At 39.2% G+C, this 15171-nt stretch overlaps 2 protein-coding genes across 2 annotated transcripts; one reads left to right on the top strand and one right to left on the bottom strand.

Moving 5' to 3' along the window:
- Window positions 1-766: 766 nt before the first annotated feature.
- LOC121650762 lies at window positions 767-6036 on the bottom strand. Its single transcript, XM_042002480.1, has 6 exons — window positions 5626-6036; window positions 3735-3863; window positions 2856-3049; window positions 2221-2368; window positions 1879-2083; window positions 767-1230 (listed from the first exon to the last, which is right to left on the bottom strand). The coding sequence occupies exons 2-6, from the start codon at window positions 3834-3836 to the stop codon at window positions 923-925; spliced, it is 957 nt and encodes a 318-aa protein (XP_041858414.1). The 5' UTR covers window positions 3837-3863; window positions 5626-6036; the 3' UTR covers window positions 767-922.
- On the top strand, window positions 4994-10906 carry LOC121650610. The gene is made up of 8 exons (XM_042002177.1): window positions 4994-5181; window positions 6031-6166; window positions 7782-7884; window positions 8036-8207; window positions 8257-8329; window positions 8796-8889; window positions 9187-9374; window positions 10574-10906. The coding sequence occupies exons 1-8, from the start codon at window positions 5080-5082 to the stop codon at window positions 10762-10764; spliced, it is 1059 nt and encodes a 352-aa protein (XP_041858111.1). The 5' UTR covers window positions 4994-5079; the 3' UTR covers window positions 10765-10906.
- Window positions 10907-15171: the final 4265 nt, after the last annotated feature.

Genomic DNA, 15171 nt, shown 5'->3' with positions numbered 1-15171 from the left:
TCCCTCTAATTACAGCAATGTGAGGTTTTTACAATCAGTGGCTGTATCACTCTTCATGAGAGGTGTCCTTACTCTACAAGCAGAGCCTACTTTCACTGGAAGTACAGAATAACAGTGAGAACTGGGCTAAATTAGTACTGTTCTTTCCTCCTTTGTCTATATCTTGGCACACAGATGTTAACCTTTTAAATGCGTATTACTCCAGTGCTGCACAAGATCACATCATCTGAAAATAATACAACCAGTTCAGTTCAGTTGTTACTTATTAGGCAGAGGTCTGGTAGAAAAGGTTGCTGTACCATTAGGGCAGCATTCTTCTCTGCTGCTTTGATTACACTCTGAAACCTCTTCCTGTTGTCCTCAGTGCAGGCCCCGTGCTGTGATAGTTAAACCAGCAGGCTCTCAATACTAGAGTGGTAGAAGGTCTTCAGCAGTTCGGTGTCCATACCGTTCTTCCTGAGGACCCTCCTGGAAGGACACTGTGATGTTGGTCCTCCTCACTGTCGGGCCCATGTCTGGACCGCTGGAAATTACAGTAAAATACACCCTGACATACATTTAAGAGTGGATATGTTAGACCGTGTAATGTAAGGTTGTATTTTGCTAATTTGAAAACAGCCAAAAGCTTGCAAGTGGAATATCATTGTCTTGGTTTTAATGTGCTGAAACAAAACAACTGTATGCATGTCTGTGTGGTGTGTGAATAACTAATGGAACTAACACCTCCAAATGCACAATTCAGGAAACAAATAAGTACTCAGTAAACAAGAGTGCAAACACAATGTCATTTATTCCGACCACATAACACATCTCAACAGAACTATTTAACTAACTTAAACAAGTAACAACAAGAACCATATATAACCATTAACGCAAACAATGACCAAATATGGACAAAAGAAAATTAAACACATATTTCCCTCTAGACTTGTTGTCTCCGCAAAACAGAGATCAGCTCCATTACAGCTTCCTGGAAGGGGCGATGCTGTTGGTTCACGGCACTGTTAAACAGACTCCCCAAGTCTGGGTATGCAATGTTGAACTGCTGTTCTGCATTTTGCTGGTCTTCCAGAGACTGAAAGGGATTGGTGCCAAATATTGACTCTCTGGTCAGGTTTGCCCCCCTCTCCTGCAGGTAGAGATCAGCAGCCTCTGCTGAACCTGGCAGATGTTGTTCTGACAGCTTCACCTGACATCCACCTTCAGCCAGGACATTTGGAATCCCTCTTCCTTATGAAAGACAATGTTGAATCAGTGTACAGTATGTTTCTCTTGGTATTGAGACACACTCTGCTGTACTGTACTGTAACAAACTGTCCCCATCCCAGTATCAGTAATGCTAAAGTCTACTGACATTACACAGAAATAAACTGTTTGTGTCCATGTATGTCTGATTTGGCCTGACAGGCAACTGTAACACCAACAGTAAAGTGTTGTCAGGTGCTTAACTTATGTAATATCAAATTCATGTGAATGTGTCATCAAGAAGGAAATCATTATGTGCTGATTTGCAGCCAAAAAACAATAAATGAGCTAGTTTGTCAGTTCTTATGTAAATCTAATGATTATATTTTTAAAATCCTTTAAAATCCTTTAATTTGTGTTGAGTTATGATGAAAAAATTAAACTTATTATCAAATTAAGTCTATAAAACAAAATGTGTAATAATTGAGGGACTCTTTTAAAATGCTTTTAAGATGAGCTGTATTTACACATCGTTTACGGTAACATTTTGAACTTGAAAATGTTCAGTGGGAACAGAGAAAGCAGCAGGCAATACCAGGTGCTGCTGAGGGGGAAGTTATTCTCATAACAACCTCCCAGGTATGGGAACTTATTTTTGTGTCGCGGTGACAACTCATAAAATTGAAGAAATACCTGAAACTGTGTGAGAATTCCAAGCATCAATAAAGCGTTGGATTCCGATCCTGGCTACCTGACAGGTCAGGTTTGACACACAGTATCGGACTGTGCTGTCGTCCATATCAATAAGCTCTTGGTCCACCAGGTGAACCAGGGCTGCCTTCAGTGGATAGGTGACCCTGTTGTTCACCTCTGGCCACACACGTTCGATCCTGTGGTTCTGTGAAAATGTAGAGCAGAAGGGAATTCAAAAACATCAATAAGTTCTGTTCTGTTCAATTCTGTTGTGAAAAATACATACCCATACACACATATTTCATGTTGAGAAAAATTATATTTTGAAAAGCTTTTAAATACCCTTGTTGATGCTGTCTGCTGGCATGGTTCCCTGTCTTGCCGAAACCTGTACCCTGACAGTTTTTCCTGGATATAGAGTGAGAGATAGAATTCTCCTCCGTGATCCACCCTCAGCTGATCCCAAAGGCCATAGGTCACAACAGCATTCCTTTTCAATCAATGAAAAGAGAAATAAAAGCTCAAAAAAACGTAACCATTTCATTCAAATTGCACACCCTATCACAAATTAATGACATATTTTATATTTGAATGGACTCATCAGTTGGCTGTGGATAATTACAATGTATAATTTTATATTTACTACTACCCAAATACATTCAAAAATTTTTTCTCATCCCTTAATCATGTCATGCTGCATTAGAAAAATTAATAATAATAATACTACAAAACATATAATAAAAAGCCAACAGGGTAAAGACTTTTCATTTTTATTGCTATGAGCTGCACATTGTTTTGATCAGTCCAGTCCAAGCTGGCTCTTATTCTTTCCTATACAACTGTAAGCCAAAACACTATCAAACTTTCTTCAACTTAAACTTCACTTGAAGGGCAGTTGTTAAAAACTTTCATCAGTAAAACATTTTTCATCAGAAATCACACAGCTTTGTACATATATAATCCACATATCAACTCACCTGTACACTTCATCATATATAACAAGATTGTTTTTTACAGGCATGATGGAGTAGGCCACAATCTTGCTGCTATAGCCATCTATGGCCACCACATATGTCACCCCATACATGGCCATCTTTTCATTTTGGTCCATGTGAAGCTTTTGACCAAAATATGCCGCTTGATACGGCATGGGATTGAGATTCCTCAAGCCCTAGAGAAAAGATTGACAATGGTTTCAATGTAACTGAAAGGGATATTTGACTTAAAAGATAGAAATGGGGCAATAAACTGTTTGTAGGCAAGCTGTAAATGGATAAAATTTCATATCTCACAAAAATTGAGCCATTTATTGAAAAGCACTAACATCAACTAGAAGAACATGTTTTTGGGATTGTATGCGTTTAACTGATTCGGGATTGCGCGTCAACTGAATCGTCCTCGGTCAGAAGGAAAAGGCAAACTCCATCAGTACAGTTCAGCCAGATTTACTGAAGGTTCAGGAGGTGCAGATGATTTGTTTCCTGCATAGATGTATTTGTATGGTTGTTGGTGTGTGTGGTTTGTCAAGTACGAACGCACACGGAACTCAGACACACAGGATTAATGCAGCATATAACACAAATGGCAATTTCTGCGGTGTAGCTGCTAGGCTGCTAGGCTCATGCGGTCAGGCCAAAAATGAAACTTAAAACAATTACGACACAACAGAACTACAAGAGGCCTGGTGCATTCCGAGTAAAGTAGTCCCAGTAGGGCACAGACTTTTAAAAACATGAGAAAGGGAAATCCAGACCTTTTCACTGGCTGATTTATTGTCACACATGTGAAATGCATTTGCATTTACCGTTGAACTTAAAATAGGCTACAACACAAAGAAGTTTTAAGTGCATACTCACTTGGCAACGAGTCTCGTGGTAAGGAGGCTGAACAGCCTTCAGTGCAGCTGCAACTCTCATTTCTGAGGCATGGATGCCTTTGCTATGGAGGTATCCCTTCATCAACCTCCGACCATAAGTCGGCCCTGTCTAAAAAAGAATAAAAGGTATTAAACACAAACACACACACAAGCTGAGGTTTGGACACATAAAATGTTATAGTATCATAAAGATACATTGGCTGTGGTTAGACCAGTAGTAGACTGGACGATTATGGAAAAAATAATAATCACAATTCTTCTGATTGATATTGAAATCACGATTAATGTACACGATTATTTATTGATTTTAATAAGTGTTTATTGAACCACCAAAGCTCAACCTCAAATATAACTTTTTAAAGAAACAACTGCAAATAAATTTGAAATAAGTAAAGGAGTAAAATAATATATTAAAATAATAATGGTAATAAAAAAATGAATAGCCAGTCTATATGTGTTCCTGTTATACATGTGACATTAATGATTTTTCTTCGATTACAGTGTTTTTATAATTGTTAGAAGGCATGATTGTAATCATGATTAAAATTCGATTAATTGTCCAGCCCTAACATGTTACTGGGCTTCTAGCGGAGCAAGTTTTTCTCGGCATGCGTACAGGTGCTTTTTTCAGCAGAACACGGGTGACAAATCCGTTCATTGTGTAGTGCCACTGTGGCCAAGAGCTGGCCACCCAGCACCAATATGCAGTTATTTGTGTTGCCATCATGATCTGAAGAGTAATGCATGACAAAAATGTCAGTCTTCAAATCAGGCTATCCCGTTTGTGAATAGGCAGTTTACAACCATTAAATTAAATATGATGCTATCAATTGCTGTTTATGTAGGCCTACTACAGGCAGCGCCGCTGCTCTACCTGGCAGTGAGCAATGTTCAAACTTATTATCATATGAAGGCCGTTTACCTCTTGAATTGCATCCACAACTGCGCCCTCCAACTGACACTTTGACACCAGTCTATTTTTTTTTAGGTTCCGACTTGCGCAGAATTTCTTTATACTCGGGACCGACGCGCCTTTCTCCAAACCCATTGAAACCAACGTATTGGAAATTTCATTGTAAGTTTTGCCATTTGACATCATAGTTTTGATTAAATCTAGGTGTGCATCAAGAGCCATCTCTGTGTGAGTATACGCGGGAGCAACTTCGAATTTGAGCGGGTGAATGTGCGTGATACGTAGGCCTATTAAGGACTACTAATACCCGTTTGACATGTCACAAATTTGAGCGGGCAAAGCATTCGTTTCTGCAAGGCAGACGGTGTGAAACGAATAGCATTGCTCTTAATTCCTCTCTCTGGTTCTGGATATGGATATGGATCTCGGAAGAGTGACTTTGTGGCGTGGGACCCGCAGTGTTAATGTTCGGCACATGGACCTGACACTGGACAACATTTCCCGGATTTTTAAGGTAATTCTTATTTTTCTCATTACAGTTGCTGTAATTACATGATGGTGTTTAACAATAACGTGGTAGAGTTATGTTCAATCAGAGGGAAACTTTTAATGTTCTAACTAAAACTCTTCCATAACAACAGTTAATATGCTCCATTTATGGCTTTGTGTCTGCAGTTTTTGGCTTTGTAACAAAATGTGAGGGAAAATAAAGTTTGGTTGTTGTGGTGGGATGGCACATGGCGGATGCAATCCAAAACTTTATATGTTTGCTCTGGCATTAGATATTCAGGTAAAACTCTAAAACTACATTTAAACAGCAGATATTAGTTTTCCACATGTTATCATTCTTTCATTCATTTCTTTTTCCGAAACAGCACAAATAAGATCATTCCAGCTCAGACCCAGCAAGGTCTCTTTGTCATCCTAAATCAGATTCTTACCTGATGTTTTCAATTACCTCATACTGTGATCTTGTCTCATTTCATCCCACTTTTATACAGTATATCTGTGGTGGGAGAGGAAGGAGGTCTGGATAATAGCTAGAGGGCACTGGATCTAAAAAGTTTGAGAAGCACTGATATAAACCATGTCAGAAAAAAACAAAATCTGCAACACATTAAATTAAAGACTAATAACAGGACAGAACATTGGATGGAAGCATTACAGACCAATGTTATGTGATACCAGCCATAGTTCATGACAATATGCCAACTTGGAAAATATAACATTAAGATCTGGCTGGACAGTGACATGTTGTTCTTTTAGGAATGAAGGAGAAGAAAACAAAGTTTGAAGTGGGACTGTGTGGATGCATAACAGTGTATCAAACTTTTGAAAGTCATTGTCTTCCATTCTCCCTTAGCTGATCCCATCCACAATTTATCTAATAAAGGACGGTGGTGATGTCCTACTGCCCAGCACCACAGGCTACATCGATGATGATGACTTACATCGATGTGAGGTCTGTGGGGATGAGGAGCGGTCTGAAGCGGTTCCTGGTAAGGCCAAAGCATATGATTATTGTAACTGATTTATCTGCTATTATCTGTTATTGATGCGCCTTGAGATGACTTTGTTATGAATTGTCGCTATACAAATTAATTGAATTGTAATTGATTCATTATTGGTTCTGTGTTTCTAAAATGGGTGAGAAATGGTAGGCTACTTTTTCTACTACAGTTAAGATAGCATTGACAATTGTTTGGTCCACATCTAAATTGTACATTATATTTACAATCTTAGAGGAACAAAGACAACCTGTGTGAAGTTGGGCCCCCATCCTCAATAAAACTTGATGAAAATAGTCTCAATAGTACGCAGTTTTGTGCTGCATTTGCGCTGGTTTGTGTTGAAAAAGTGATTGTTGGTGCTGCTTTAGATTTCGAGATATTTAACACTCTTTGAAAAGTGAATTTGAGGTCATGCAGCTTCCCATTTTCCAACTGAGCCTAAAGTGGTCTCATTCGTTTGTGCTGGATTATGCTGAAAAATTATCATTTGTGCTGGTTCAGTTTTTTCCAGTATTGCATAAACTCATATAACTTTCTCTCTGTGGGCTGCCCTTGACACTTTGACGTGTGTTTGATGTAGCATGATTGTGACATCGACCACTCGTGATCACAACTGCAGTTGCATTAATGTTTTTATTACTGACAGTCCCATTTATATAAACCGTGTACTTATTTTAAGTTTGTGATTGTAATGGCCATTTGATATCAATGCATTATCAGTGTTCGCCTTAGATACCACTCGTAAACTCGTGATTTTACATCAGCAGGTGAAGTGCAATGAAAAATGCAAATTTTTGCAGTACTTTGGAAAGAGACCATTTTAAGTTCATGTTGACTACAATGGGAGGCTGCAAGCCCTCAGGTGGGCCCGGTATTTTTGCAGGAAGGAAACTACAAAAACACACGAGCTGCAGTCTGCAGGAGGTAGGTTCTGGTATGAGAAAGAGGCAGCTCCCAGCAAGCCAACACACCCAGCGCTCATTTTGGGAGAAACTCCCTCTGCTGGCAAATTACAGCTATTACACTTACAATTTCATATTTAATTTAAGTAGGCGTTTATAGAGATGGGATCATCCGTAATAAAAACACAAATTAAATTGTAACTGTGATCACGAGTGGTTGGTGTCACAGTCATAGCAATGTTACATCAAAACACATATCACAGTGTCAATAGTAAACTTGCAATACCATAAATTCTAAAACAAGACAAACGCTAATTTTTTTCAGCATAAACTAGTGCAAATGCTGCACAAACAATAGAAACTATATTTTATTGAGGATGGGGGGCAAACTTCATGCAGGTACAGACACCATATTCATCTCCAGGAAGCTAGAGGAGTTAAAAAAAAAACATGCTTGATCATCAAACCAGCTCCTACTTTTTGCTGAAGCACACGTGCTTGCTGGCTTGCACTGTTGTTTTGGATGTTTTTAAAGGTTTTTGTGGGTTTTTCACTGTTTGTGTTTTAAGCCTTAGCCTATGGAAGTTTGTCCAGAAAATAGCTTTTATTCCCTTGGTCAGCCTCTTGGTAACTCGTGAGTTGGTTTTGATAGTCACCTAACATCATAAATCTCATGAAAAAAAAAAGATTAATTGTCACAGTTCCTCCTGCAAGACAGCCAGCCTTCACCTTTATGACAAGACCATCTACATCCACCGGACATGCTGGGCCCCCTACCCCACGTCCTGCCAAACTTTTCACCAGGTATGAGACCAAATAACCTTCTTTGTCATGGTTTATTAACAGAAAATAAACAAGAAATGGTGATTAAAAACTCTCATGCATAACATGCACAAAAGTTCTAATCATCGCCAAATCTTATGTACCTCTCCCCTCTTTGTCTTTGCATTGGAAGGAATATATTACTTGGAAGGGTGGAAAGAGGCAGCCTGACGATAGATGGTGCCTCACTCATTGTGGAGTTCAGCCTGGCTGATGCCACAATTCCAGCAATGTCTGAAAAAGTGAGGAGGGAGCTGAGGAGCGATATGGACATTGTTCTATGCGATGGACATGGGAACAAGTTAGTGGAGTCTAGTGGGACTAATGGTATGTTAAGTTGTTTACCTTTGGCAGAATGCCTTGTTCACTCGATCCTTTGATGAAATTAAATGTTTTATTCAGGCAAGCTTCAACTCTTTTTCAAGAGGTAAGTGATGTAACCTCATCTGTTGGGTGATACCAATCACCTGTTAGAGCAAATATCTTATTCTTATTCCATAAGCGTCAAATACCACTCATAATTACTAAACAGTAATCAGTAACATAGACTAATCGCAATAGTGTATTTTGTGTTGCTAACATTGCTTTGTTTTGTAACAAACTTTAACTTCTGAATGTTACTCTACTTCTTTTCCTTGCTTATAAATCATTGACATGGGGTGGGGTCAAGGTTCAAGCTCTTCTGTGAATTTGCTGACATCTGTCTGCCACAGGACAGCCCATTAAAGCCATAAGTTCAGAAAGCCTCATGCTTATTCATACATGGAAAGTCTTAAACTAAAACTTATTTTATTGACAAAACAACATTTAACATGCTTATTAAACTGGTAAAGAAACACCAGTAGACATTATCCTCCTTCAGCAAAATAATCAGCGTTGTATCTTTGCTTCAGGCCTAGCCTTCTGGAGACAAAATGCCAGGAAGGTTGTTGCTGTCCCACAACTGGACTTTGAGGAGCTGCAAAGGAGGAAGAAGAGGAGGAGTGGGTAAGAAGTGTTTTTAAATATGATTTTTCATGCTCAATGGAGATAGATATATGGATGACAGTGTTACAATGTTATTTTTTTATTTTTCTTTTATATTTTTCATTCTTTAAATATATATGGTAAAATATGTTATCCTTTTAACTAGCTAACAACTATTTAAATTGCAAGGCCAAGCAAGTAATCTAAGTACTAAGCTGCTTGCTTATCTACTCATGACTAACTACAGTGTCAACAAGTTAAAATTGGAGAACCGCAGGGACCTTTTCTCATTTGCAAATTTGTTTTGCCTTCCACCAGTGTCACAGAGGAGAGCCACATCACAAACATGGAGGAGCTGGTCCTGGCAGCAGAACAGCTGCCAGCAATCACCAAAGCCCTCCAAGACCTCGGACAATTTGCCAGGGCCAATAAAGTTAGCACAATAGCCTTGACGGATGAGGAGGTGGCATCAGTCAAGGCCACATTCAAATGCGTCATATGCAGAGGTGTGTAAGGTAACACATATAAGGCATAGTTAAGCATTTAATAATCCCTAAGTTGTATGAGTTGGTTAATTTCCTTCAATTATCATTGTGTGTTGAGAAGCTCACATCGCTGCCCCACAAATTAAAAAACAAAAAACACTGATAATCATAGGGAATGTACCTACTAATCTATTTAGGGGTAGACCGAATGCAGTTTTCTGGCCGATCACAGATCTTTAAAAAATTTGATCTACCGATACCGATTTTTGCCGATTCCGATTTTTCACCACATAATGCTGCCAAATTGAAGACATGTTTTTCCGGTGGACCTTTGTTAACCCTTTGGACTCCAGGGGGCATTTTTGGGGGGATTTATCGTCCGGTACGTCTTGTGTTATTGCTGATAAAAAAGTTATCTTTAAAAATATAACTTGCAACTATAATACAAATGTCAAAATTGTCCCATTTGCTCACTGTTTCTCATGCCATTCTTAGAGGCAGTTTTTATCTGCTATGAGCTCCATCAAATATTTTACCCTTTGCAGTGTATTTTTCTAATATACAATGAAAAAAAGTTGCACAAAAACAAGTAACAAGGGTAATAGTAGCATAAATTACAGCACTGTGTAAAATTCCATACTATTCCATTGATATATTAGTCCTTAGACGTCAATTATTGCGTTCATAACAAAGTTTCATTCATGGAGACGACTCACAGACAGAGGAGTGAAGCATCTCGACAACTAAAGATCTTTGACACAGCACGTCACCGCAAGAAGCTTTACAATTGGATCTTTCAGCTCATGTGATACAACTCGATAATACGATTTGACACTGAGATTCCAACACAAACACCTTAGCTTAGCTTGGCTTCTCTACGTCCTGAAGAAATACCGGAGCTATCGGCTCAAATCTTGAACTTTTCTTTACAGAGAAGAAGACAGTAAGATCGGTTTCACATGTACTGATCCGCCGATAACCAATCCCCCAAAATTAATGAAATCGGGGACATCCCTAAATCTATTGTTTATAATTATGGGGATAGGTTAATTTCGACAGAGAGCCTCCATTCTCACTCCTAATCTGTCAGGTCATGTAATTAATTATGTCAGCTATTCCGGACCTCCGGCATATTTCCTCTTTAAGTGAATAAACTGACATGAAGCTGCTAATCATGAACAACTAATTGTTCTTACAAACAATTTTCATGCATCTTGCAGATCCAATGAGGAACCCTGTGGCAAGCTCATGCTGCCGTGGCCTGATAGGTTGCCAGGTGTGCATTGATCAATGGGTGGCCCATGAACCCAGCTGCCCAAAGTGCCGGGATGCAGACTTTGTTACAAAAATGTTTGAAATGACAGGCATGGAGGAGACTGTTCAGTTACTCAAAGACACTATTCGTGATTGATTTTTTTAATTTTCTTTTGTCCATATTTGGTCATTGTTTGCGTTAATGGTTATATATGGTTCTTGTTGTTACTTGTTTAAGTTAGTTAAATAGTTCTGTTGAGATGTGTTATGTGGTCGGAATAAATGACATTGTGTTTGCACTCTTGTTTACTGAGTACTTATTTGTTTCCTGAATTGTGCATTTGGAGGTGTTAGTTCCATTAGTTATTCACACACCACACAGACATGCATACAGTTGTTTTGTTTCAGCACATTAAAACCAAGACAATGATATTCCACTTGCAAGCTTTTGGCTGTTTTCAAATTAGCAAAATACAACCTTACATTACACGGTCTAACATATCCACTCTTAAATGTATGTCAGGGTGTATTTTACTGTAATTTCCAGCGGTCCAGACATGGGCCCGACAGTGAGGAGGACCAACATCACAGTGTCCTTCCAGGAGGGTCCTCAGGAAGAACGGTATGGACACCGAACTGCTGAAGACCTTCTACCACTCTAGTATTGAGAGCCTGCTGGTTTAACTATCACAGCACGGGGCCTGCACTGAGGACAACAGGAAGAGGTTTCAGAGTGTAATCAAAGCAGCAGAGAAGAATGCTGCCCTAATGGTACAGCAACCTTTTCTACCAGACCTCTGCCTAATAAGTAACAACTGAACTGAACTGGTTGTATTATTTTCAGATGATGTGATCTTGTGCAGCACTGGAGTAATACGCATTTAAAAGGTTAACATCTGTGTGCCAAGATATAGACAAAGGAGGAAAGAACAGTACTAATTTAGCCCAGTTCTCACTGTTATTCTGTACTTCCAGTGAAAGTAGGCTCTGCTTGTAGAGTAAGGACACCTCTCATGAAGAGTGATACAGCCACTGATTGTAAAAACCTCACATTGCTGTAATTAGAGGGATAAAAATAACAGTAATAGTTTGCCAGGGTTTGTGGGTGATTCGCTAAGATTGCTTGCGCCAAGGTCACAACTAGCAAGATGGAGATGGAGGTATTATTGGAAGAGAAATATTGGAAAATTGAAAATCCATAGATGAAAGTATCTCCGCACAGCCAAAAAAGTCGCTAGTTAATCAGGACATGGATAAGCAGTTGCTGTGTTGTGCCAACATGGTCTGACATCATGAGGTGCGTCTTCTGTGACCATACAGTGAGGTAAACCATGACAGCGCTGAATCAGGAGTAACGCTGGTCATTTATGTCCCGGTGCAAGGGATCAAAGTTGGGGTACATAGCTTTCAATACCAGCTGGTCTCGAGCGACTTGGAGATGGGAACGGCACACAGGAAGTAGAGGAGGGAGAGCTGAGCGCTTGGTGAGCTCTCCATCCAGGTCAGGAGCGCACTGCAAACATCAGAGTTTAAAAGTAAAAATAGAAAGACAAAATACATGTCTGATTTAATAACCGCTGATCAAAGCGTTGAATATTCAGTTTCATTTATATAAACTCAGGTTGATTCACGGTTTCCCTTTGATGTGTTGATTATTGATACATTTAAGAATGAACTAAATGACTGCACCAAACATCTGACTGATACACCTCTGAACTCCTGCAGATGGCTGCCTCCGCTCTCACCCAGAGGGTGCAGCCTCGCGCCTGCCTTTAAAAAGTGTTAAATCAAGGCGCAGAAATAGCGGCCGCACATTTACAGTAGTATTCAAATAGTGCGTGCAGAGCTGTCTCATCCCAGTCATCATTGCACGTTCTGGCTGAAATGTCCATAATGCAGATTCTCTCCAGGCAAACGTGCAAATCAGGTGTATAGTATTGTAAGGCGCAATCCATTTGTCATTTTAGATCAGCGACTTTTGCTGTGATGTCAGGTAGTTTTGATACCCGCAAACCAGATCCGGTCCAGATCCTGGAAAGTTGTTTTCGTGAACAATGACGAAATTATTTCATTGACGACCCATGACGAGACGCGTGCGCGAGTTAGGAGACGAGACTAGAGAAAATGTTTGAGGAACTGTCAGACATTTAGATTCGGAGATTTCAGCCTGTTGCTGTAATCTGTCAAAAGCTGCAGCCGCTCCTTGTTTGGACACGCCCACCACCTGGATGCACTACACACCTGCTGTCACACATAAACACGCGCGCTCACACACACACGTACACTGTTGAGTTTATTCATTGATGCAATGATGAGTGAATTCGTAGCTTCAACAAAGGGGTTCGTTGGTGGGAAACGGCGAGATGATGCTTAACATCCATCAGAAAGAAAAACACAACGCGTTGTAGAGGGAGGTGCCAATAAATGTGCCAGCATACAGCAACGAAGGTCTGTAGGCTACTGTGGTCTATGTAAAGTTAAAATAGTTAAACGCACTTAACAGCTTCGTTATTGAGGCACGCAGATTTGCTGCTTTGATCCGGTTTATTGTGTGATTGATGACATGCGTAATGGAATGTAGGCTACATAGTTGTGGAACATTAAACAAGGCAAACTGTAATTCAACTTGACAAATGAGTGCGTGGCAAACTGGACAAACTGAAGCGGTCAACAAAACTACGGCTGACCAGCTCTCCTCTCTCTGGCAAACCAGCGCCAGAGCCCCCCATCACCATGGCAACCAAAAAAAACAATCCATAAAACCATTGATCACTATCCATGACGACTTATATGGCTCCTACACAGATAGAATAATGATTAAACATCTCGTTCTGGCAAACAACCAGCTGTTTGCACGCTACTTTTGTTCTGAAGTGTTAACACTCTCCTTCCGCTTCCGGTCTGCCAGCCGTCACTATCTCGAATAAGAAACAAAAAAACGAAACAAGGAATTTGCAAAAACCAAATTTCGGCCGTTATTTGATTTGGATCTTTTCGTTTTTTCGTTTTATTGGGCCGAAAGCAAAAACCGTTTTTCCGTTTTTGGTTTAAAACGAAAAAAAGAAAAGGGGGCGCTGTTTCTGTTATTTCGTTTTTTGGTTTTGTCAGAAAAACGGATTATACTTTGATACCCGGACCCTACAGAAGCTCCAGAGCATTTGAGAATGCAAGCGATTTAATCACGTGATGCATTTTTATGTTTAATAACAGTATTTTCTTTTCTAGCCGAGACTTTTTTACAGACCCGTAATTCTAACTTCAAGACCGTGTTTCTACATACAAACTATAGGATCAGCATCTAAATTTATATTTCAGTCAATTTTTAATTCTAATAATCAAACGTTAAAAATATCTATCCACTGTAAGAAAAAAGAGACACTTTTAAATGAGCTTCAACATTAAAGCCCATTTATTGACAATAAACTCCACATGATTTTATAAAATATATTGTTAAATGTATTTGGAAGTATTGCCATTTACTTTTATAATTCTGTCAAAAATAATATTAATTATTAGTAATAAAGGGATTCATAAATAATAATAAATGAATGAGAATAAGAAGGGTTTTATTTTCTTTTATTTAGTGGTGGATTTTGCTGCAATCAAATTTCAGCCCACCAGTTCATTAATCAGCAGATTTAGTATTCAGTGAATGCAATGGTAAATATGTTACTTATATAAAACTTAGCTAGTCATGTTGACCACTCAAAGCACTTTACAATACATGTCACATTCACTGTTACTAAGTGCTTTGCTCTATCACACACATTCATACCCCGATGCAGTGTTTTGCCCAGGGACACTTTGACATGTGGAAACCTGGAATCAATCCACCAACTTTCTACAGTATGGTTAAACTGGTGCAGTAACTGGATTGGTACAATTCTGTTATTCCCAGCAGGCTTCACCTTTTCACTATCTCTTCTTTTCTCCACTGGATTTGACTATTTTTAGCCAAGCAAAACAAAATCTAACCAAACCAATATGGTCATAAACATAGGTAAAAGATAAGCATTCTTTATAAGATGACATTCCTGTCCCAGCATGCAACACAGGTGACACTTTACCCCATTCTCTATAAAAGACTGTTTATAGGAAATTAATGTTATTTAAAAGCCTTACGATCAGTATTTGGCTATGGCCTATTTTATCCTTTTGGAGTCATAGTGACCATATTTGGCCAAGAGGGTAGAGCTGGAGAGTGATCTTTGAATTCTGATTGCCTGTTTATAAAGAATATAAAGTTTGTCTGAACTATTCCAATACAAAATTGAAACTTTCATAATTTTGTTCTTGCTTCAATGCAAGGACTATGAGGGCATGCTCCCTAATTCAGGCTACTAAGGATGAAGCGTTTGATTTTTTTTTTTAGGTGTTTTGTCTTTGGAGATTCCTGATACATCATTGTATAATCTCAACCCCTGCTTCCCTGTGCAAACAAAATGTTGCTAAACATTTTTTCACTGGCCTCACTGAACTGTGAACTCTGGCATCAACTGTGTGAAGATGCCAGGATGAGAATTAGCATCTCTGAGTTTGTGGCCACAGTTTTCAGCCAGAACAG

The sequence above is a fragment of the Melanotaenia boesemani genome, chromosome 12 (genome assembly GCF_017639745.1).
Source record: "Melanotaenia boesemani isolate fMelBoe1 chromosome 12, fMelBoe1.pri, whole genome shotgun sequence".
In the NCBI taxonomy this organism is placed as follows: Eukaryota; Metazoa; Chordata; class Actinopteri; order Atheriniformes; family Melanotaeniidae; genus Melanotaenia; species Melanotaenia boesemani.
This window is presented reverse-complemented; position numbering and strand designations above follow the sequence as displayed.